The sequence below is a fragment of the Leuresthes tenuis genome, unplaced genomic scaffold (genome assembly GCF_036924035.1).
Source record: "Leuresthes tenuis unplaced genomic scaffold, fLeuTen1.0.hap1 SCAF_6, whole genome shotgun sequence".
NCBI lineage: Eukaryota > Metazoa > Chordata > Actinopteri > Atheriniformes > Atherinopsidae > Leuresthes > Leuresthes tenuis.
The window spans coordinates 20,455,945-20,482,430 of NW_027325360.1; the positions used below are offsets into that span (position 1 = coordinate 20,455,945).

At 40.1% G+C, this 26,486-nt stretch overlaps 1 protein-coding gene across 2 annotated transcripts in view; it reads right to left on the reverse strand.

Moving 5' to 3' along the window:
- arb2a (ARB2 cotranscriptional regulator A) overlaps window positions 1-26,486 on the reverse strand; it is a 137,279-nt gene that overhangs the window by 37,812 nt on the left and 72,981 nt on the right. For both annotated transcript variants that reach the window (XM_072388127.1, XM_072388126.1), the window contains exons 9-10: window positions 11,306-11,422; window positions 4,280-4,364 (exon numbers count right to left, since the gene is read on the reverse strand). In XM_072388127.1, the coding sequence (XP_072244228.1) occupies window positions 4,280-4,364; window positions 11,306-11,422 (202 nt within the window). The remainder of the gene's footprint in view (window positions 1-4,279; window positions 4,365-11,305; window positions 11,423-26,486) is intronic.

Consider the following 26,486-nt stretch of genomic DNA (forward strand, 5'->3'; position numbering starts at 1 on the left):
TTTAATTCAATGCACTGCTTTGTGTTTCTGTGGTGTCTTGGCGCGCTGCTAAGACTCATTTACAGAAGTATGGCACTTACATAAAAAAGAGAGGCAAAGTGACCTCTCAAGCCACTGCCCAAAGAATTATATTTCATTTCTGTAACAACACTGCATCTCTCTGGCAGCTCACTACCAGCTGTTTTAAGATGGAGAGAAAAAGAAAATTATTCAAAGAACATTCTGATTTCTATCATCGAAAAATAGCAAAAAAAGGAAGAAAGATGGGCCAAAAAGAATACATAAAGTCAAAAGTAAATTTAAAAAGAAAGGAACGCAAGTCCTTTTCAGAAGTCCATTACAGTTAATTACAGTTTTCAGCTGGAACACTTGTACAAGAGCAGGGTTAGTAATTAAGGTACAGGTAAGACATTAACTTACTTTTGTTAGCCATTAATCAGTGTTTACCTTCAGACAGCTCTCCCTTTGTAATTAATAATCAGTTTGGACAATGAGTAATCACCCAAGAGGAAGTTGTGTGAGCGTGTGTGTGTGCTTATGAATGTGCGTGTTATTAGTAAAGGGGTTTTCCCACCTTTGAAATAACAGCCTTACTGAACAACCGATTATCTATCTCAGGAGACCAAAGTACTGTACTATTCTAGCTTTCTTTCCATCAATTTATGGAGAGTACAGTACAGTGAGATCCATTGGCTGAACTGTAAGCATTGGCATTAGCAAATCAATGCAAATTCTTTATAGCTTATTCTGTCAGAATATTCCAAAGTTATTACACAAATACTAATCCTCAGCAGTTTCTAATGTTCCCCAGGAGTTTTACAGTTAATACACTGCAAAAAAAAAAAATAAAGGAGAAAAGTTTGTATGAATTAAAATAAATAAATGAATGAATGAATGAATAAATAAATAAATACATGTCTTGAATCTGATGCCCCAAACACACACACAGCCCAAAGGAGAAGCTGAAAAGGTCACGACTGACTGTTTAAACTGGAAAGCACTAATTCAAGACCAAAATCCAATTGAAAAAAAATAGAGAGAGGTCAAATCTTTCAGTGCTAAAAGTAAACTGCAAACTCAAAAGATTTGGAAACTACTTGGGAGTGAGGGAGGGAAGGCCAAACGGACGGATGCATGAGATGAGATGGTGTCACTGTTGCCAAATATTCTGCAAACAAATATGAGAAAAGAGTATCTGGACATCTGAGCAAATTATTCGTATTGCTCAAAATTGGCTAATTTTTCTGCACTACTGCTTTACTGACTTGAAATTCAGGTGGACCAATAAATTATGACCAGGACTAGATTCCTTGTCAACCCCCTAACTCAATTTTACATTTCATACATTTTGTGGTGGCTAAACAGCAGAGAAAGTTTAGAATTACTTCATCTTGGGATGAACTCAACTCTATCAACTTAATTCAGTCAGCGTGGCACCACTCAAAAATTACATCCACACACAAAGTGAAGTTTTCCAGCAGATTGGTCCCACTTTATCTGCATATTCAGCCTGTGTTTAACATGCTGCTAACTGATAAAATTCTGCTGCTAGTGTGCCAGAGGGATGACCTTCATTGGGAAATAAATTCCTTTTACAAAAAGTAATTAAAAAAAAAAAAGAAAATGGAATAAACACAAGAAAGACTAATAAATTGAACTAGAGGCTAGGTAAACAGTATGAGAATTGATCCAGATTTTACCACATTTACCACCAAAGAGGAAAAGGGACTTTAGTGGACTCCTGCATAATGCATTACTTTCCTCTCTCTCTGGGCCTTCCAGGCCTGTACCAGCATGGCATTCTGACAACAGCATAGCCTCATGGATGATTCAGGACAGCAGAATGATTCAGAACAGCAGACAAGCTCTGCTAACCCATCTCTGTCCACATTTCTGCCAAATGTCTAGTAGCCTTGTGAACACAATCATTATTTCAGTACAGATAGAGGGAGAACACAGAGGAAGGATGGTAGAGGTAGATATATAGAGAAAGTCAGAAGCAGAGGAATAAGAAAATAAAGAAGAACAGATACACAGAAAGCAATGGATCAACTGTGAAAGCCATTCTTCATCCTATTCTGCCATGATGCAGCATGACCAATACACATCCACTACTTTGCTAGCCCTCAGACATTTCAGTGTGTGACTGTCTGATCATATGCCATTCTCCACAGCAGCCCAAGACTTGCCCCAGGCCAAGCTCAGTCTGGCTACAAACAAGAACAGCAGTTCAAATTGTGATGTGTGTCTCTGCATATGTGCACACGCATGTGGTGCATGACAGCAAGGATTGCACGACAGTAAGGATTCACAGGTCTGTTTTCTGTTTCTGAGAGGTTTTATCTCCACCGCCTATTACCAACACCTACACATACAGACCAATACCATAGCAACCCAGACAACAGCAGTCATGGTGGTATGTGCACAGACTGAAGTGCTGAACTACCATGCCCTGACAGCCTTCCCTCAACCCTCTCTCAACCTTGTCACCTCTGTTCCTCTGCTGTAACTCTCACCACAATGGCTGCCGATTGTGAACCTGCCAGGCTGCCAAGGACACAAAGAAGACTGAGTCAACCTTTGACATCAGAGGCTGCTACCAAAAGAGCAGAGACAAGCTTAGCTGGCAGCTCTGTTAACAGCATTGAGATCCAGATCTTTTCAACATAGTTAAAGTAGCAAAAGTCAACAGTGCATACATACTAAAAAGATGCTATGTCAGACAGGTCCATGTTTGGGCAATGTTTGGCATGCCATAAGTTTCAAAATGGTGACCTTGATATTGGAGTCCAACCACTGCTGTCTTTTGACTGACAGCAGTCACTGGAAGATAAATCATCACAGCAGGAAAAAAAAAAAGACGTCTGAACATGAAATACTGTACAGGCTTTATATTGAACGCTAGATGACATTTTAAGGAGCTGATATACCAGTAGATGTACAGGCCACCCACCCACATAGCTCTATGTGGGACAAGCCATTTTTATGACTGACTTGAGATAAGAATGTTAGAGATGTATTCATGGACATGTTCAGAATGTGTAAAGTGACCTATACATTCATTGTGATGTCACTGAGGACGTCATTGGAAGAGAATTAAATCACAAAGCAGAACCTCCTGAGTGATGATGGAAACAAGAGATGAGAAAACAATATGATTTAAACACAGTGTTCCAGTGTGTACGTATGTGTGTACAAATGTAACTAATGAGGCTCAAGTTTCCTTTTGATTCTCAGAGTCTAAGTGAGTGTGCATGTGTGCTACTATTCAAACGACACTGCAATCATCATCTCTTATCAAAAGTCATGTTGGGGATTACAGCTTTCAACTCTAATCCTACATTAAGGCCAGATTCTCATGATGTACATGACATTATCAAGGCCAGTGAACCACAGAGAGGACACAGGGACAGGAGGCCAAACTCAAAAGGACAGGATTAACGAATTTAGGAAAACAGTGGACGATAAAAAAAAAGATACAAAGAAATTAGAAGTAGAACCTCAAACTGCACGTTTCTGCAGAGTATGCAAGACAATCTCTTTGTATTTGTGCTTCAAGATAATCTGCAACTGCTTTAGCTTCTCCAACAATGCTTTCTCTCAATTAGCTCTGCTAAGACGTAGGATCTACCCAGTGCCCAGAAGCTTAAGCACACATACAAGCACACACCCAGGAGAATGTAGACTGTCCATATCAAAGAGACACACTCAGTAGATGTGTATCTTCACTTAATGAATCCTGATTATCTTCATACGTACACTGCTACAAGCCACCATTTAACACGCACATAAACGCGAGTGCACACACTCTCACACACACACACACACACACACACACACACACACACACACACACACACACACACACACACGCATAGAACTGTACTTGTACTTTGGACATCTGTCATTTATACAGAAAATGACTAGTTCCCTTACCTGCACCAGTGAATCCCTTGTAACAGTCTCAAATTGCAATAATAGATATTTTAGCCCCAGCTTTGATCATGGATATATTTTGTGAGAAAAAACACCAAAAGATGATATGCTCATCTTTTCCCACGAGTGAATATATGACTTGAATTTTCATGCTACAAGTTAAGGCCCTAACAATTTCTTCAGAACTAAATTGTCTTTGTTACTGTTTGTGATCCTCTACTTACTGTACTGTACTGTACTCTCAAGACTCTTCACTACAATAATCTAAATTAGGTCAGGATACTGAAAAAAAAAAAGGGTTCAGAGTGTTTATAAGAGTGTTTATACACTGATAATTTAATACCTGCAGAAACTCTGGGGCAGTCTGGCAGCATGGGATCAAGTGGCGTGTCCACGGGCTCAGGACTCGATACCCAGTTACAACAGTACTGTAGGAAGAGGAAAAAGAAAAAAAAATATTAAAGAGTCCTCTAGAGAGACTAACAATGGCAGTACATGTAGAAACTTAATATGTGTTAATCAATATTCACCAATAAAACTCTCATAGGCACACAACCATGAATAAAAGAGTAAACCTAGATACTAAAAGGAGAAAAAAAACTAAAACATGGACAAATAAAGGAAAGAGTTAATCTAAAAATAAAGAGAGAGGAAAGGGGGTTGAGTATGGAGGACACTGGCAGAGCTGGTACACAAGAAAAAGGTGAGTATGAGTGAGCATAGTGGGGAAGAGGAGATAGAGACAGGAACAAGCAATTAAAAGCTCTGTGACATGTTGCTCAGACAGCTTGCCGTTGTTTGTGGTGGAGAGCTGAGGCCTTCTACTATGCTTGATCAGTGGGTGCCCTGGGGGGAGGATGTCTGCCCAGCTTGCTGACCCATAACCCCCTGCAAACACCCCTAGTCTTCTCAAACCCCTAGTTGACAACACCACTGTCAGAAAGGGGAAGAAGACCTCTTCATTTGTTTTTACGCTGTCTTCGTCTTCCTTTCTGTGTAGCAGTCCCTAATTCTACCTAACATGGCACAGTGGAGTATTTCAGTCATATAAGGTTTAAACCTGATGTTCTGTTAATGAAATGTATCAATGCTTTAGTACAGGGAAGCTTACTATTTTGAGGATTTTGAGTTTCATGCTCTTGGTGAGCAGATGACAGCACATCAAAGTGTGTTTGCCCTTTTGACTGGTCAGTGTGGATTGGTATGACATGGCTTGTAAGGTTTGAACAAAAACAAGGGAAAAGGGAGAAAGAGAGAGGGAGGCTGACAAGGAATGCTTAGAGAAGACGTTCCCCTTTGATAAGATAAAAGTTCAATAGAAGAAAGAGAAAATGTAAAGAGATTAGAATGTGCAGCTGGCGTCCTTCTGATTCACCGCTTATCTGCCCTTGTTTACTTTCACCCTGGCCCCCTGACAGCCATTACTGTGCGTACTGGTGTGCACATATAGGTTTGTGTGTGTGGGTAAGTGATTGCATTTCGGGGGGGAGTGTCTCCCACAAAGATGTGTAGTGTTGTGAACCCTTCAGACTCAAATACAAACACACAAATGCACACATACTACTATACTATATATGTGCTTTTGCATTCTTTACTGCGACAACACTGACTCTCAAACCCCCTTAAAGAGGACTCACTCATTGAAATTTCTTCTTCTAGAACCTCCAAAACACATATGTGTTTATGTAAAAAAGAAAAAATAGGTCCATAAACTAAACAGTGGTACAATGAATTCTAAATTAAATACCAAATATTCAAACTCTATATTGTGTGTGTGTTTCAACCTGAACGACACAGCACATTCATTCGAAGAACGGAGCCTATAATGCAAAAGAAGTCTCAAAGAACCACCGATTTTTCATCTGTGCAACTGCTGTCAACTATTTGCGTCAAAGTGCATGTGTCCACAATCAGACGCAGCCTGAGGAAAAGCCTTTGCTGAGCAAAAATACAGTTTTCCAGTGAACATACAGGGGAAAAAAACATGGCCTTTCAGAATAATGTGCTGTGGAGTGATAAACTAAAATATTTTTCAGTCATAGTAACAGTTAACATGTTTGGCAAAGACCAAAAACAGTTTTCAAGAGAAGAACCTTGTATCTTCTGTAAAGTCATGGAAGTGGCCATATAATGGAGACTATTTCACTGCCTCAGGGACTGGGTAGCTTGCTAGTATGGATTAAATTTTGAATTCTGCTTGATATCGAAAACAGTTTTAAGATAATATAAGGTCACTTCTCTTAAAGTTGAAGGTGAACACCAGCAAATTCACCAAGGAATATCTCAAAAACAAGAAATGAGTGGTTACAGAATGGCTGAGTCAAAGTGATGATTTTCAAAAGGACAGTACATGTAAGAGAACAATCAAATATCCTGCAACTCTGGGATTTTCCACGGAAGAGTGGTCAATGGATGTCGGAGGCATGAGGTTAATTATATAGAACATCTAGTAAATCATTTTTGTTAAAAGGACCAATTCTAGTTTCCAAAGTCAGTGGAGAAGTGCATTTTTAGATGTCCTGAGATTGCTACAAATAAATGACAAAACAAACTGTTCTATGCCATTGTCCAACTATGCCACTTTTATCCTTAATTTAAACTATCTATAATCCATCAAGTAACCCACTAGATGCAAACATCTGTATCTTTTGGGTGTAATTGCAAGAATGAATAGTGGAAAATAGTTTATTGGTAGCATTTTTGTGTTTTCTGTTTTTTTTCACATGACGATGAAAAGTTACAGAGACACATTATAAGATAACTGTGCACACTGTATGAAAATTGTAAACATTCTAACTGTTTTGTAAACCTCATTTAAAAGCATAAAAAGTATAGCTACTAAGGCAGTATGCACTCTGACGCTGGTGTTTATTATACATTCTGACATTGGTGCAGTCTGACCTGACATTCAGTGTAGATGCCCTTGAATGTAAGTGTCCTCTGCATTGTGACAGCTGGGCATGTAAGATAGAATAGGATAAATATGATCAATTTTATGAACCAAATTAAGCTGGGAAATGTGTATGAAAAGGGCCATTGTACATCGGACTTGTTCAACCAGGAGAATCGATAAGAAATTAATGTGCACACTGAATCTGCCTCGTAAATGATAGAAATGGTAGAAATGCTTTAGTCACTCTTGTACCAAATGTCTTCAGGATAAGATTTACTGAGCTGATAGGTAAGATTCCATCAACCCAGTAAATCAAACATGCCAAGCTTTGGAAAAGATACAGAAAATGAGGAGCCACAAAGGTTGAGGAAAGATCAGCAGAAAGATGAGAGGGGAAAAGGGGGAGATGACTAGGGGGGTAGTGTTGGTGGGAAGATGTGAAGTCATCTTGGTAAACAGTGGCATATTGTGTATTTTTAGATCTTTTGCTTTGCCCTAGATGTGTTCTCTTCTGAGTCTGGGCTTGAGGGCAGAGCTGTGCAGAGAAACACAGAAGCAATGGGGCTCCTTGACTGCAACATCAAGTGTCTCATTGTATCTCCTTTAATTCATTCAGTCTGTCTGGAGGAAGATGTCAGCTGGGCTGTGGAGCGGTGGGCTGAAGGCGGCTGGAGAGAGGGAAAGGAGGGGAGTCTTTCAAAAGGGCCCTCTTCCCTCCCCTACAACTCCACCATCACCACCAATGGAAGCAGGGAAGCTGAGGTTTGAATAGATTTGTCAAGGCAACAACACACATGTGCACACAAACCGTTGCATAAATGCACACACACACAGCACAAAGCCCCAGAGCTGTGGGAGACCAGAGGCATAACAGCAGTCACATAAAGGCAAGGCCTGCTGGCTGGGATTAGAGAAGGGCGACATGACAAAAGGATGGCACATCACATCGGCTGCCTCTGATGCATAGCATCATCACTTCAAGCAACTCATCCAATGATCAATGGTGCCATTGAACTAAAGGACGACAGAGAAACAAACATGTAAATAGATCTGACTTTCCACACAACTCTGTTCATGGGTTTCTCTGTGTGTGTTTGGATTTCTGACGCTTATGGACACACACATACAGTATATAAATCTACATACTCTTCAAGGCTGTTGCAAGGAACAATGCATTCTATTGAAGCAAAATGTTGTTATTTCAGCAATATTACCATGAGATATGATTCTAAAAAGATCCCTTAAAGTTGTTGAGGCTACAGCTAAGTAATGAAGCTGACCAATGGGCAGGGGAAACGAGAGGCGTGAGTAAAGTCAACCCCCTTAACCTGTGAGAAAAGGTTTTTCCCTTGTTATCTACAAGTTAAACGTGTTTATCTTTGTGCAAGATCTTCAACCTGTTGCATTATGCAGTTTAGTGTGGAACCCATGCTAAGTCTCTTACTAAACAACACACATGTGCTCACATACTGACGACATAAATCACTGCATGCAATGCAAATGGAAAACTAATTTAAAGGAGCCATCATCATCATATACACACACATATATATATATACATATATATGCATACTAAAAATAAAGGCTTAGCTCAAATTCAGTAACACAATTAAAGTTTTACAAGCCATGTGTAAAACAACTGATCAATTGGACTAAACAATCAAATGAGTAAAACATTAATACAAGGATTAAACATCAATATGCACTAGAAGTGTCATACACAAACGACATCATTCAACTGCAAAATTGTATCTCTTTAGTCTGAAAGCACACAAGACTGAGAAACAGTGCAGTTATGTGCACAGAAGTCTCCTAAACTATAACACACATGACAGATTGCAACTAACTTCTCAAGAAGAAGTCCTGAAGATCAACTCTTGCTCACTTTCTCTGAGACTGTCTTTCCAACCTCCTCCAGTTGCAGTATAATCTCTATGGATTAGGATGCTTTATTCATGACCATAGTGATACTGTCAATGTGTGTGTGTGTGTGCGCGTGTGTGTATGTGAGTGGATGGGTGGATGTGTGTGTGTGTGTGTGTGTGTGTGTGTGTGTGTGTGCGCACTCTGGGCAGGCCACTAGAGTGTGACAGCAGGCCAGCACAGTGACAGGAGACACCATGGAGACTGTGACAGGCTGCCAGCTGTACACTATCATTTGGATTTCTCTCTCACACTCACTTCTCCTCACTGCTACTCATCTATCTCCACATACATCTCTTCATGCTCCCTACTCCATCAGTATTCACTCCATTCATATTGTACCTGTCTTTTTGTTTTTCCTTTTCCTGAGCGCTATCCTGTGCTTTCTCATTGGCAGTCAATAGGACTTAAAAAATGAAAGTTTCTCACACTTTTTGTCTTTTTCTGTCTCAGTCCATGAATAAGTATTTTTGTATCCTCTTCAGCTTATTCTCCGTTAGTTTTCGTATTAATCAACTTTACTCTGCATTTTGCAACCTTGTTGTGACATGAGGTGGCCGTTGTCTGACCCATCTGGTCTCTGTAACCTGGCTCAGCAGGCACTGATCTCTAAAACCCATCTTCTCTTATCTACTCTTCTGATCCCTCCATCTCACTATCCATTGACCTCTTGAACCCAAAGGGGTGGGAATTATCTCTGTCCAATGAGAACAGAGCGGTGTCTGGCTGGGGTTCCCCAACCTCACATGCACTCATTCATATGGACATCCTATCTATACAACAACATAACACCGTTCTTAGATATGCTTCAGAATCAGATTTGACCCTCCTGAGTGTGATTTCCACCCATACCTTAGTGCTTAATGCGAGGACTGTTTACGTTCAAGATCCAGCTACATACAAGTTGAGTTGCTGATATCAAAGTTCATTGCGGCTGTGTAAGTTTTGCACAGCACCAATATGTACAAGTAGACTGGCTCTGAATCAAATCCACAATCATCAGGAACAGAGCCCACAAAGGAAGCTTTTAACTCAATCTGGAGTCAAGGCATTAGCATTCTGGGTCAAATGCAAGCAGACCTTATAATGTAAACCTTGCACATATACTCCAAAATAAGATTTGGGTTTGTGTATATCCTCTCCAAACTAGCACTGAATTGGAAAAGATAACGGGTACTGATGCTTTGTGCATAATTTAAAAAAGAAAGAAAAAAAATATTTCAATCAAACTTTTGGAAGATAACTTAAAAACTGTCTGATAAAATGAATGTTTATCCAGCCTGTTGCAATTTGCAATGTTGCAAAATTTTACACGCTGATCTTTAACTAAATACACTCAGCCTGAAGGTGTCGAGTTACTGGAAGACGTAAAGGCCACTGACTGAATGGGCACAATATAATTATTTTTTCATGGCAGCATGTTTCCTCTCTAGAAGCAGCAATGTTAGTTACACATTTGCTACATCAGAACTTATTTGGAAAAGGTGTTTTCATCTTCCTCCAAAGCATGCATTTTTTGCAAAATTTAGGTTCTTTTAAAAAAACAACAACAACTATGTGATAATTTAAAATGTACATTAAAAGATGAATGAACAAAAATTATTTTAATGGCACAGAACAACAAAGGTCAACACAATTCCCTCCTTTAATTAGGCAGGCCCCTCTCTTTCTTCAGCCCAAAAGGACAGTAGGTTAGTGAGTATGGGAGTGAATCCCTTCATCTGACTGGACATTGAAGGACATTTCAAATTCATTGTTCTGTGTAATCATCAAAAGTAGAAAATCCCTTCAAATCCCAATCACGTGATGTCCCTAAGGGACTCAGATAAATCAAAAATAAGAAATCCCAAACATGGATAAGGGGGCAGTATAACCTAGAATCCCCAAAACTCAAACTAACATAGATAGACATTCACAGACAAGAAATGTACTTGAGCACACAAACCACACACACAGAGCTGGAGTTGACAGAAAAATAGAAAACAAAAGGCCATGGATAAAAGACAATGTAATACAAATACAGGTAAGTGTCAGTGTGGTCGTGTGTGTGTGTGTGTGTGGCGGTGGTGGCGGGGGCACATGACATTTGCATCTCTAGCTCACCAGCAGCTTTGGTCTTGGCTGGTCCTCATCTGTATGTGCATACTGAGTGAGCCCAGGTGATGCATATGGCACAGAGGTCACACGAGAAAAGGGCAAATTCTAAAATGAAACCAACACAAATGCACATGTGCACGTGCATTCTGTCTCACACACTTACCATATAAGCACATCTGATCAAAATGCATACACAACTGCATAGACACACACAAGCAGGGTTAACTGCCTCAAACAACACACAAATAATGATTGTCCAGAACTTCTAAGGGTAGCTGTATGAGAGGAGTTCCCATGTGGCTCAGCAGGGTCGTGCAGGGAAATAGGAGAAGAGGTAAATTTACATGAGGAGATATGAGCTCATGGATGGACCCCTGTAAAGCTTTTTTTTTTTTTTTTTGTCTTCCACTAGGTGATTTATTTTTTACCTTGGGGGGGGTGCTTTTTTTTTTTTACCTGCTGCATCCAGTCCTGTGTCCCTTTGCTGGTCTCCTGTAGCCAGATGTTGTGAGCAGAGTCAGTGAGAGCCACAGCGCACACTCTATTCTTCACCTGCATTTCCCTTTGATTCATCTGGCACAGAAAGAAAATAAAACTTGTGTTAGGCCAAGCATGAAGATACCATTGCTTTAGACAACATATCAGTGACAAAGAGACTTTACTTCGTGAGAAACAAAACTTCAAGGAAAACAAATCACACATTTTGATTTGTATTCACATCCAAGCATTTGAGATACAGCTATAAGAGTAGTTCTTCTCCTAATTAAAAAAAGAAATACTCCCAACTCAACGTGCACTATCAGCTTACTGTCTGCCCAGAGCAGAGCTTTGAAACCGGAGGATACAGATTCAACCTGGTGTATAATGTAATGTTATAAAGTGAAATGTGAAAGAGCACTTCTCCGCTATAGGGTGTCCTTGTCACGTTCTGCGCAAATGTCCTTCCCCGTGCACGTTCAAATACCTCAGTCCCTATGCTTAATACCCTTTCCCTTCACATGTCACAAAGAAAGTGGCGTTTGCAAGCCCGTCTTCCTATTCCCCTCTGAATGTCAACGCCAAGGAAAATGTCACACAAAGGACTTGTTACCACACTACAATAGACTTCTCACACCGTTGGTCTGACCCCAAGGAGTACTATAGCCAGGCCTTGGGAACAAGCTGTTTCACTCTGCTTGGCTCTAAGATAAAATGGGAAGAAAAGAGAACATGACTTGCAACAATAGGTTAAAAATCACTTACTATTTAGTGAAGTGGGGAAAGAGATCTATATAGTGCTGCGAAATAACACAAATTGTAACTACTGAATGGTGAATGACCATTTTAAAGCTTAATCTTCAGTGTTATGTAGAGGAAGAAAAAAAAAGTAGTTCCCTGGACAACTAGATTTTGGTGTTTACGGCTTGGTATCCACAAACAGAGTTTAGAATATCTGCAATTACATAATGCTTGCATATAAGAACAGGCTTAATATTGACATAAGACTAAATAAGACTAAATACAAAGACTAAATTCAGCTGACCCATGAGCACAAAGCTTTGTTTTCACGAGAAATGTCTGGCTATAGCTGTAGCTATCAAAGAGAACGCTTTGGCTAGGTATTTGAAAACATCTTCCCATGCCCAGCCAAATTAAAGTGGGAGTATATAGAGATAAATGGAATCTATTGAGGTACTAAAGACTCATACATCATTCAGCTGATAAAGCTTCGATTAGAGCATCTTCACTATGGCAAAGAAAACAGTAGACTGAGAAGGGAGGTATAAATGAAAGGATAAAGAGAAAAGAGAACAACTGCAGGGACAGAAAGGAAAATAACACACACCACAGTTATGCACAGGAGCATTTGCTCATTCACACAAAATCATACAATCACATACACTGATACATAAACTCCTCACTCTGCACCCTCCTCAGCTGCACTTGGTAGAAAAGATTTCCTCTTAGAGAACTGGGCCCATGAGAGTAGCAAACTTAACTTTTAACAACTGGAGGTGTCTGTCAACGGTCTTGTTTTATTGTGCTGGCCAAATGGGCCCATCACTGAGTTAAGGGCTACTAGCAAAGTCCAGAAAACAGCAGACATAGGACTGACTGCCTATGAAAATCACTTAACACATGACTTCAATTCAGTGGAAAAACCTCGTCCAAGTCTGGGCAGAAAATGCAACAAGTTTTTTTTTATTTCCAAGTATATAGATGGGTCCCTTACTGCTCCTATTTTTTATCCTTAAAGCATTCCTTTAGTTTGTTTTGTAGAAAACAAATAATCATGCAACACAGTTAAGGTTCAATGGATGTGTTGATATATGAAAATTTGTGCCGTTATCATACATTTTTTAGCAGGTGCCAAAGTAAACATGTTACAGTGTACCAAAAGACGCCTCCCTGCCTTTAATAACATTTTTGTTAGTATTTTGAGGTAACAAAGTAACTTCACAGCAACAGCTATATCTGCAATCTATGGCCAAACCGAGAGTAAAGGACTCAATGAACAAAGCTAGTCAACAAACCAGTGCACGCGATTCATTGACTTTTGTGGCGACTGCCTCATATTTAACATAAAATATGTTTTGCACCGTGGGAGCTCACTCAGAAGCTGACCCTGAAAAGGTATTTGAAAGCACGAAATAAAAGAGAAAATAGTTTTGTGTGATAATATCTGAGGATGATACATCAAATAACTTTTGCTGTTTTATTGGTTAAAATAGAGTAAAGGAAAAAAAAAACTTTTTCTTTGCTTTTTTAAAATCCACTTTGTGGTCAAGATTCTACCACAAGCTTGTACACTATATCTTTTGATATAAGGAAGTGACGGTCAAACACCAAATAACACCAACTGCCAAAACTGAGTGACTCCCTGCGATGGCTTTCGGTGCTGCTATACCTCCACACAAACAGTTAGCTGTAGTAACACTTGTGCTGCAAGAGATTCCCAATGACTCCTTGAGAGAAGGTTATTTGCAGTGTGGTCCTAAGCCACAGTCATTTTGACACACGCTGGGTCCCAAGCTTTACAAGCCACAATGACAACTGTGGTTAGCAGCATGTTGAATGCATAATCCAACATGCAGCATAACTTCCAACATTTAAAACCATGAAGCCACATGCTTCAGAGTGGACATAAATCTCTGCTGTCTTATCATATGACTCATCGTGTTATGTAGCATATTAGCGTTAGCCATGTATTGCATATCCAGAATGTTAAATGTGCTAATTTCTTATGCAACTGCAAACAGCAGCTTTAACAAGGAATGAAGCCAGCTGTTGTGATCAGTCCTGTATCTGAGGAGGAAAAAAAGAGGAGAAACATGTGGAAATACTTGTTGGAAAAAAATAAAAAAAAAACAACACACAGATGTTTAGACATTTGCCGCCTTTCTCCTGGCCTTTCCCTTAATGCTGGAGCAGCTGGATATGCTGAGTAAACTCAGGTGGACTGTAAGAAGAGTAGGAAAACAGAGGGAAATAAGAAGTGCAAGGCAAGGATAAAAACGAAGAAAACAATAAAAAGGGTAAAGCAAGACAGATGAGAAACAGACAGATGTGCACAACCAAGAACAATTATAAACATTTTATTAATTCCCATGAGGAAAATTGTCCTTTTCCTCAGCTCACTTCACAGGTGGAACAGACCATAGCGTTAACATCAGAACAGACTCCATGAAGCATGAGAGCTTTTAATGTGTTCCTAAAACACAAGCAGAAGTTTAGGATTTTACGGCAGCGCTGCATACCATTCACCGTGGTTTTAATATGAACCAAAGTCCTGGACCTGAAATGCGACATCCATACTGCAGAAAGTACCTTGATGGGATGTCTGTCCCCAACCAATCACCCATCTTTGACACCATAAAGGCTTGTAAGTATAACGCAGTTATAATGTAAACCCCATTTTTCTGTGACCATGCGATTTTTGAGCACAATCCGTTGTAAATTTTTCAGCACATATATTCATATTCCTCTTAACCATCTCCTCAAAGCCGAGTCACACTGATGATGTAGATTTGAATTCAATCCACCACACATACACTCAAACTCTAAATAAACTGAGACCTCGAAATGATCTGAAGAGGTCCAGGTTGCTATAGACACCAACAAAAATAATAGATTCTGACCCCCTGGTCGGCACAATTTAACTAAATCCAGCTTTTCACAAGCTCTTTGGAAATAGTCAAACCCTATAAATTTTGATCAAAAAAACACATGCAGTCACATATACTCAAAGACTTTTCTCTAACCTTTGTATCTTGTATCTGACCTCTAATACGGTCCTCAACAAAATACAGTGTTTAGCGCTTTAAGATGCTTCCTGCAATAAAGCCAGCTAATTGCAAGCCTTTTTGTTGTTTATAATCTTATTTTCACTGCTGACGTAGAGCATGATATGCGCTGAGAACGCATATAAAGGAGGGAAAGGGGGCATATTAATCATGCTTATTTATCAGGATGAGGATTTGAAATAAGGAACGAGACATCATTTAACAGCATGCTAAGCTAATCTCTGGTTGAGATAAATACTTCATTTCTCTCCTCCCCCTGTGACGCTCCCTTGCTCACAACTGCTCCACTGATGCTACATCTAAACACCGGCAATAATAAAGACAATTATTTAGGCCTTTGATAATTATGTGTCAAAGACAGCGAAAGCCACAAGATAATTGGGTGAAAACTGAATGGTAATCCACAATGGAGTTCCCTGCGGGGAGATAGGCAGACTCATCCCTAGAAAGAATGCAGCGCGAGAGAAAAGAGAGAAACAGGCAAAGACAGAAAGATGAGAGCTCTTTAAGGGGCCTTGCTCACTGTCAGATAGTCAATTTGAAAAGCCACAATTATACACAGAGAGCGAGTGCAAATAGAGAGCAGCAAACAAGAGAGAGGGAAACAAGGAATACAGAGAGAATGACAGAAAATGAGCGAGGACTGAAAAAAAGGATGTAGAATAAAAAAATCTACAGCGTTAGTGTGAGTGAGCAGGACTGAGCAGAGGCCAATAGGAAGGAGGAGTGCATGTGTGTATGCATGAGGAAGATGCACCCCATGACGATGCTAGGCAGGGACAAGGCTGATAATGTGGCTGCTTCGTGCACTGCCAACAGCCACAGATAATCTAGGACTACCCACTGAGCACTGAAGCACTGCTTAAATATTTGATTGATTAACTGTCCTGTTGTTGCCAGAGAGTAAGAGGAGAGCGTCAGAGAAGCCAGGGCGAACACAGAAAAAACAAACATGCATGCATGTGGGTGCGCAGCAGAAGGTTTGAAAACACATGAAACACTAACACATACACCCCCATAAATCCCTACACAAAAACATTGGAAGAAGGGCAAGAACACAAACATACTTACTGAAAGCATGTCTGGGCTCTGCTGAGACAGTGGCAAGGGCTACAAAAGGGAAAACAAACATAAAGGCAGACTTATGCTGTCATGGTGACCTGTTCAGATACCTTTCATTCTAAATGAATGACAAATGGCCTTTAATCACCTATGGATTAATCTCAAGAATGACATGTATGTGTTTGTTTATGTCTCTTACTTTTTCCTTATTAAGTTACTTTATATAGCAAGCAATTGATCTCAGGTCAATCAGAGATAGATAGAAGCTGCAGTACATTGTGTTGAGCCGCTTTACCTACCCCAAGTGTGACACACACACAAAACACACTCCTATCTGTTCATCCCTGGCTGTGAAAACACAGGCAGCTGGCCCCCCACGCTCCAACACCCTCCACAGGAAGAGACAACACCAGCGCTTCCTGTGGCTTTGAAGCAGCGGCCCCAGGTCTCCTGTCGGTCCCTAGCTTCCTTTGTCTTAACCGCAGGAAGGAAGCCCTCTGTAGCACGAGGCCGAGGGCCTCCAGGGAGCAAGAGGGAGTGTATTTGTGTATGTGCAACCTTTGGTGTTCAGGGAGTGTGCAGGGGTTTTTCTCACTGAGGTCATGTGCATTTACTCTCAGGGCTTTTTCCTCTCTGACTTTGCAGTGCATGAACTCTGGCTGAGGCGAGGGGTGGAGGGAGAGAGCAGGAGAAAACTGCAATAACTTCCTCCTCTTTTGCCTTGTTCCTCTTATGGATGTTTGCCAAATGCATGATGAAGAGGCGATTAGGGATTGGGGTGGGGGTGAATGCTACATTTTGTGAAGGACAGCACGGGACACTGGGTGATAGGAGGCGGTGTACATCCGTGTTTGAGTTTAAGAGGATTTTACATGTGTTTAAATCTGCAATCTGGACACATTTATACAACTAAAGGCAAAGAGATACACAGAAATACAAACCAACACCAGTGGGAGCAGTGAGGAAAAGGAAGGCCAATAAATATTTACTGACACAGCAGAGGTGGAGAATGGTTGTCCACTGGTGGAAACAAAAGCTAGAGGATGAAGAGCGGCGTGCCAGGAAACCTGCCGACTGCCGGCGCTGCGCCCTGCTTGTGCCCGCATGGAAAACAAGAGGAAGACAGGAAGAGAGGGCAGAGCAGTGAGATAGGGCAGGTAGGAGGGACAGAGAGAGGGAAGAAGGAATGGATGGATTGTGCAGTGAGTAAGGGAATGCAGACGAATAATAGCATCCCTTTAAGTATTGCAACCTTCCCAGTAATAGGAAAAAAAATTGTTCCTTCAAAAAACCATTGAAAGAGTTTGATGTGTAAGGGAGTTGGTTTGTGCATTTGCTATTGAGCATTTCCTTTGCTATTGTTTGTTGCTAAGTGTTTTTTCTCTTTATGATTGCCCACATAATTAGGCATTTTCTACATAAACCTTTTTTCTTTCTGAGTGATATAAATTCTATAAAATAATGAGCTCCCAAATTCTTAAGTTCCGTTTGGTTTCCACTTGACTGAAAGCTCTTTTATGCAGTGGCATTAAATTCAAACGGTTAAAATATAAGCCACATAAGCAGCCACTCAAACATATAGCAGCACGTCAATGCTACTGCAACAGAGTTTAATTACCTTCTCATTGATATTTGCACAGTGATAAGTGTTAATAATATGAATTCCCAACAGTTAGATCAAATTACACCGTCACTGTGAAGATCGGTAGTCACTGCTTTGGTTGTTCTAACTATATAAAGCTACTCATTTAAAACTCACACTGAATTGATACTGACACAATTAAGAAGTAGACAAAGTTTACAGACATTATTAGTTGAGGGTGTTTCTCTAGTTTTTAGCTGATAACAAAAAATATCCAAATATTAAGGTCTAATTAGACTTTTCTCAATACAAATATTAAATATGGCAACTAATTAAAGTCCAAATTGATTAGAAGGTCTTTCAGTTACAAAAGAAGGAAATATTTGGTGTGGAAAGGTGTTTATTCTTTCCAAATTATTGGGCATATTAACAAACTATGATCTACAGAGTGAAGAAGATAAGTTACTGATGTGCTCTGGACACACTGTAGGCCTCCTCATCTGCAGTTGCTTTTTGTCCATTGCGCTTAAAGTGTGTCTTTTTTGTCTTTCTCCTTGTCTTCTAACCCTCCGGCAATGCTGTAAAATAGAAACCTAACCTCAATATTTTCCCTCACGGTGCTGGGACTTGCTGGCCCATTAAATTCCCCTTCCCATGTGTCAGCTTGCACATTTCCACCATGAAATTTTTGTATAATTAAACTTTCTTAATGATTTATAAGCTATAATAATAGCCATAAGTATTTCAGAGCAGGTTAAAGGGACAGCCTTTAAGTGTACACTAGGGGATGACCCTGTTTTAACATAGTTTTGGTTGGGTGATTCTCGGCTGGATATGAGACGGATAGGCCAAGGGAGAATGGGATTGATGGAGGGAGGGAGGAAACGAAAAGTCCTAACGAGGGTGGGTGGAGGAGGAGGCTGAGACCTCTGTGTTGTAACTCAGGCTGATACTGACATAAACGAAGTCCAAGGGATCCCTGAACCCTGGCGCGGAGGAGACAGCCCACCACTGATAGACAGAGATGGAAAAAGAGACGGATACATATGCAGAGCAGGTATAAAGTGGTAAAAGAGGATGAGAAGTTGAAAGTAAAAAAGAATGAGGAAGCTCTGAGCAGGAAAGAAGTACACATAGAGAGACAGGTATATAAAAACAGCGGGAATAAATACACACTGGAGAATATCATAATAAACAAAACATTTATTAGAAATAAAGTCCTTAAGCCTATTAAGTTGCATGCACACAAATAAACTAGGTTTACAATACACATCTAAATCAGTAAGAGTCAGAATTAGTGTCTAAACTATGGGCATACATACACACAAACATAAACACACTCACACAGATGTTTGCTCTCTGCTGCCTCTCTGATGGTGAGGCTGATATGATTGCCACTTAGGAAATCAGTGTGTTTTCACACCACTCTCGGCTCTGCCAAAGCTAATGTGTTAAATATCCATTGGGTACTGCTGTCCATTTCTAAGACACACAGACGCACACAGCCTCACGGGCCGATAAACACTGATTTCTTGTACTAACTGTGCCCAGAGTTGGCATACATACCAACATTTCTAAATTGGGGTGTAGTGAGAAAATTTCACCCAGCAATGATGTGGAGTTTTCACTCAATTCTTCTAAATTTGTTGTGAGGACGTTTTAACAGAGCTAAATTCTAACAATTGAGTCACTTTTTTTAATCTCTTGTTATAGAAAAATAAATAAATAAATAAAACATTTGCTGATTTTTTTTTCTTTTCACACTCCCCCCCACCCACAGATTCCTTTTTATGCTGCACAAAGTCACTATGAAGTCCAGTTACTGTATGTGTTTCCAAAGGGTAAAGTCTGCTTATCACAAAATCTACCAAATATTTCGGAGGACTGTTTTTCACCTCAGCTGTGAATGGGGGAGGAGGAAAAAAATAAAATGAAACAAAAACAACAAATCTGCAAGTGCCTGCTGTCCAGCGCATTACTGGCAAATCAGGTGTGTGTGTGCGTGTGCGTGTGTGTGTGTGGGGGGGTATCTTCAGAGCAGAACAGTCTGAGTTCTCTAAGGAGATGTTTCCATTAAACTTCTATGGCCACTCAACCCACCTCTGAGCTGTGCGGACAAACAGAATCAAAAAGTTAAAGGAAAAAAGAGAGGGGAAAAGAGGTAAAAGACGGCACTAATGAAAGTGACAAAGAGCGTCCTTCCTTTCAGTTATCATTTTCTACTCCTAAATATTTGGTTGTCTCCTGTGCTGTTGGGCAAGAGAAAAGAGACTGAACATTTAAAAAAGGAAAAACAAAAAATAACGAAGGAAAAGAAAGGCTCTGTGAACCATCTGTACTCAGAAGAAGGATGTACAGAGAGTAAGGGAAGCTATAGAGGGCCAACTGGAATTAATGGCAATATATAACAATCTGAAATTAACTTCTCATTGCCACAAGCCATCATTCAAAATTGCTTTTTAAGGAGTGGAAAAATGAGTCAGAAAAGAAGTGTGTTGAGAACGTGTTGAGGCCATATAACAAATTTGACAAAGTTCTCAAGGCAGGCAGTATAAAATGTATTTTTATGATCAAAGAAGTCAGGACACAAGTCTAAAAGATTTAGAAAAATGCCTAATGTGAAGAATAAGAAGATAGAAATGAGCTGAATTATCTAAAGAAAACTGACAAAGTGAAGCATCACAATTTGACCACTTTTGTTTACCCAAAATCATAATCAAAAAGTAAAGATGGAAAGACCCAGCTTTAATTATATAATATTTTAAAAACAAATAAAAATATTTTATATACAAATAAAAAGTTGTGGCTTTCAATTTTCATTAGATCTTTTTAAAAACATAACATGTATTCCACAAACAGACATGTGACATTGAGCCGTCAACATTTTTTTTCCCCTTTATGAATTACATCTAAAATTAATAACACTTAAGAAAACATAACACACACATAATAAAATAATTTTCAAGTGATATTATTGATTAAAAACAAAAGTGGAGGATGAGGTGTGCATACACACACAAGCAACTTTAAACACATACTGAGCAAAACCACGCGATTCAGTAGAAAGCATACTATTAATCTTGGAAAAAAAAAACCCAATTAAATCAAAGTGGTATAGAGCCTGAAGCTATAAGGACTATCAATTCTGCTGGAAATGCCACAGAAGATTACAGTTGGGTTTGTGGATTCTATGAACCCTTTTTTTGATTAGGGAGTCAATTATTTCTTATTACTGAAGATGCTATTTCAGAAAAAGACCTTGTCAGTCAATCATGTAAAAAGTCCTCAAAAAGCGGGAATAAACCGTTAAAGAAAGGTGGAGACGATGTGCGTGCGTGTGTATGTGGGAGGTGTTTCACTGACCCTTTTCCCTATCCAAAGTCCTACATGGAGTAAAATTACCTTTTTAACTATTCCACCTCTGTCAGGTCTTTGTCAGCGTATGGTAATTAGGGCCTTCAGTGCAGTACATTTGAAAATAAAATGTATTTATTAGTTTATCTCAGAGAAAGAGGCATTTACACAAAGCTGAAGGTAAGTTTGAATGTGGTGATTATCTTGTCACTTTCAAACTGATATTTCTATGGCCATGCAAGTGTGTAGGGGGTTTGTGTGTATGTGTGTGGAGGAGAGTGCGGATAGACTGTGATGCCAGGTAACGTGCTGCTGTGTGTGGATGAGTGTAGATGGACAGAAATGCGTGTTCATGCTTATGCATATATAAATACAACATAAAATACGTACATATCTGAGTGTAAGTGTGTAAACTTTAGGTGCATTCAGTACTGATGGGCGAGCACAGCACATTTCTGCTATCCTCTTTGTTCTGTGTTGGGTTTGACACCTCCAAACAATAACAGCGCTTCACTTCGCCCAGCCCCAACCCACCATCAACCACACACTGCATGGATGGGAGCTGCCAATTAGCACTATCAAACATCCTTTATCAGCTGTCTGTGTGCTATAGAATTAAATAACAATCAATAATTCAAAGTTCCTTTCAAAAACAATCACATTCGTTAGAAGACTTAAGAATACATGAGGCAAGAGAACATGCTCAGGGTGGGGTTAGGGACCAGAGGGGGGGGTCGATAAAAATAAAGAATGAAAAAATAAAAGAACAAAAACTAGAGGTCAATTGGAGAAACCACAGCAAGTGGTGTGACAAAAAGACTAGAAATAAAGATCTGCATTGTCTTTGTCTCTTCTCCAATTCTGGTGTCTAGACCTGATCTCTATTCGGGTTCTGGCTCCTCCTTGACCCAACCCAAAAATAATCAAGGTCTCTTGTGTTAATTGCTGCTTCTGAGTAAACAGGGTTCTCTAATGTGTCTCTAATGCATTTTTTCCCCCCATTATACACAAAAATGCCCACTTTTTGTTGAAGTTTATCAGCCATTGTCTAATACTAAAGCATTACTAATAAGCAGCCAGACGATATGGTGCGATACAGGAGACATAGGCCGGCATAGTGGGAGTGACATGAAGATGGGCGGGCGTGGGGGTGGGGGGTGGTTGCTGTCATGGAGAGAGGGTCTCTGAGGGCCAGAGGTGGGCAGAGGTGACTGGGAGAGGACTGTCGCTCTTCTCTGTGGTCCAAGCCCTTTTCATTAACCCACACCTCTGGGTTCACCAAACAGAGGGTGATTGTGGGGAAAGGGGAGGGGCAGGTGGGCACCGTGCACCAGTTCTGGTGCCCACCAGAGACATACTGCTCCTTGACTTCATGTCTGTCAGTCTATCTGAAGGTCTCTGTCTTCATTTACAGACAAGGTATGCTTTTGAATTAAATGCAAGCACAAAAAGGAGCAAATACATGGGCACACAGACAAAGACAATGCACAAGCATACCAAAAATACACATCAATGAAGCTTGCTAAGGGAAAGAGGGGGGTAACAAAGGACAGGCAGTGCCCCCTAGTGTTTTCATTGAAGAGAACTCAGACCAAATCAACTAACCCATGCCAAGCCACACAAAACATAGAAGATAGGTGAGAGGTGAAGAAGCATAATGCACGAGAAAAATGGCCTTACATGTGGAAGGCACAGACAGGGAGGTGGGTGAGTAAAGTCGAGAGTGCACAACACTGGAAAGAGGAAAGAGAGGGATGGAACACAAGGGATAAAGGAGAAAGAATGTAGTTAACAAGCGAGTATGTAGGATGTGGGTGTATTGCACATGTTGGGTTATCAGGTTGGTAGTGGGGGTTAAAGTTGTCTGACACCACCAAGACACTTAATCTTCAAAGCTACAAGAGCAAGACAGTGAGAGGGTAGAGCCGGGCTGTGCATGACAGCCAACAGGAGAGGAGTCCAGAGGAATCATTGTGCATGAAGTCATCTAATAAATAAGTGACTATGTATGAAACATGGACTCACACCCACAAGCATATGTACACGTGCACACCCACACATACTGTTTGGTCTGATAACTGATCTGAACAATCACAGATTAATGTCTCAAGTTATGAAGGAAAAAACAAACATAGGACACTATGGGGCACTTTGGAGTAAAATGCCCACCCATCCTTGAAGTAAAAACATTTAGACTAAAACATGATTACACAAAAAAAGAGAAAATAAAAATATGTGCATGTGTGCCAGTTTTTCTTTTAAATTGAGACAGAACATTCAGTTTCAAGTTCCCAGCATAGGACAAGGCCTTCCCCTTAGTGAGTTCCACATTCCACTCTAAGACATCAAAGAAGTTTCTTCAACACTCTCCTTCTCCGTTCCTCTTCCTACTGTCTTTTGGTCTTTCATAACCTTGTCGTATTTCACAGCACATAAAGCCTTAAAGCGGCACATAAAACAGCTCATCTCTTTTCACTGTCAGCTCTCCAGGCTTAAAAAAATTAAAAGTGTATAAGTGCAGGTACATAACCAAAATAAATCCATTAATTTTTTTTTAGGAAATGCTATAAAGGATTTAAGCAAGGTTTTCACTAAGAGTTGAAGGCTATAGAATTGGTAATACATCAGCTGAATAGACTGCATGGAGTATACCAAGCTTAAAGGGCAGAAAAACATTAACAGCCTCTTTACCCTTTGAAATTACTCCCATCTAATGTGAGTTCCATTTAAATACATGTACACAAAATAAACCATCTGCAGGTGTTGCACTGACACGGCAAAATCTTACAAACAAGCATAATAAGAAATTCAATGATCTTGGGACTGAAAGTTTTTGGAGAGGACAAGGCACTAAACAACACAGAATACCAACAGTGAATTGAGTGAGGTTTTTAAAGCACAGACAGACACAGCATGTGAAGGCCAGAGTGGATGCAGATGCAGAATTTAAGGGGAAAAAGTCAAACAAAGAATATGAGAAGACAAGAAGGACACACAGAACCAGGCAAGTGAGAGAGGGTTTAAACTTCAACCCTGGAGTCACAAAGTTCACTGACATTTGCACCACGAACCGCCTCGCTGTGCCCCACTACTTTTCAGAAACAACTGTTTCTTCCCTTTCAATTCTGAAAACTTTTTCTTCCTAATACACTTGCCACAGATTGTGAACATCCAGAGTCTTGAGGGTAGAGAAGTAAAAAAAAAAGAAGAGAAAGACAGGAGAAAACTGGATGCAAAGTGTTCAAAATGAGTGTCACTGGTGTGAAAATTCACAAACTCCAGATTCCTCCTTGTATTCTATGCATTCTTATGGCAGAATTAACAAAGGGTGCAGACAAAAAAAGACATGTGACAAGTGATTCATTTGAGCTGTCAACATGTCATCTTCACCACATTCAAACCTCACGTCAAGCACTTGTATTCCCTCCCTGCTGAAGGTGACCTAGGTCGTAACCAGCTGACATACCCAGACACAGCAGGTGAAAGCATGGAAATACCACAGTGGCAACAGAGAACATGAGATAATGAAAGACAAGTTAGAGCTGAGGAAAAAACTGCTGGATGTACTTTAAAACTGCATCTTTGGGGGGAAAAAAGAATTGAGAAGTGTGAAAGATCATTATTGACATTTGAGATGACGTTGAGTTCTAAACTTTAGACCACAATTTCAGTCTAAAGGTTTAACAAAAATATGCAGCCCTTCAGGTTCGTTCTTAACACTGTAAGTAAGAATGTGAAAATGGGTTATACTGGGTTTAAAAAAAAAGAAACATGTTTAATAGTCTCGAGTGAAGGCACAGAAGCATTGTATGATGTGAAGCTGAGGTATATAGATGAATCAGGAAAAAAGAAAAAGGGTAAAAGCAAAGAACTGGCAAAAGAGAATAATAATGAGGACATAAGATCAAGAGAAGGGAGAAGCAGGAAAAGAAGGTGGATAGAGGGACGGTGACCAAAAAAAGCTCAGAGGGGAGTAAGAGTCACAAAAAAAACACTAACAGGGAGCAGTGTGACATTTTCAAAACAGGGGCAAGGGGCAAAAAATGAATGAGTAAGAGGAGAGGTAGGTTACTTGTTAAGGAGGTCAGTTAAAGACAACTAATGAAAAAGATTAGCAAAAAAAGTAGGCAGAAGTGCCGAATGACTCTGAAAGATTGAGAGAAAGAACGAAAGGTTTCAAGTAGAAAGAGAGAAGAGAATAAGACCTTGCAACTGAGGCAACGAGCTGGGAGGAACGAGAAAGGCAGACAAAGCCGCACACTGCTTTCACAAAGAAGAACAAAGAGGAGAGGTGCATCATGGGAGTCTGAGCCTTGCGTCGCCACTGACGCCATGATGGAACACACAGTGGCGCATATGAACAAATCAAAACGCAAATAGATAGGCTTTCATGTAACAATAACAGATATGAAAAGATTATTAAACATCAGTTTTAATGTTTTTTAATGAAATTCTACTGTAATGTAATCTTTAATAAGAGCAGCTGCACCTCTTCAACCTTCAGGAAAAAAAAGGATATTAACATATTATCTACACACACATATATATATATATGTACGTATAAATAAATAAAGAAAACAAGATTTAAAGAAAAGCTGAAAAAAATCCCAGAAAACTAGGGTTAGGGTTGCATAGCATTTCCTTTGCTTGAATGCATATGTTAAGGCAATGATGAGAGAGTAGGGAAACATTTTTAACTGATTTATTTAATTAATTTCAAACTTCAGTCTAATAGCATGCAAAATCATCAGGATACTAGCTTCAACGTTGTTCATCTATGTGCTGTGACTCGTACTTGCCCCTCTGTTTCTTTTCCCTTTCTCTATCTCTCTGTCAGTCGCTCTCTCTTCCTCCGGCAGGTCTGATATGCCAGAGCTGCAGCTGAACTCTGAGTAGCACTGTCTCCGGGAAAAAAACAAAGTGATCAATGTGAGAAGGCACAGGGCGCTCATGGACAGGCCAATCAATGGTGGAAAGAACCTTGCCCAGGGCCTTATGCAAATGGAAGCACGTCCTGTAACCTCGGGAGTGAACATGCGCACTAGATCAATGGGACGAGGGTAGAACCTTACAGCAAGATCAGCCTCACCCAGTAAATATGTAATGATGAATCCCTCAAGATTTAACTGAACTCAAATTAACTTCATCTAGCTTTGTGTTTTATATACAAACAGGCGAATAAGACCCAGTTCTGATAAGGTGGGGTATAGGGTGGGTGGAGCAGGACGAGAGACATTTGCTGAACGATGCACTGAGGACAGATGGATTTTGCATGTCCTTTTCACTGGGAAGGAGCAAAATATAGGAAGACTAAAAGATGAGAGGAGACTTATGAATTGTCACTCCAACAATACTT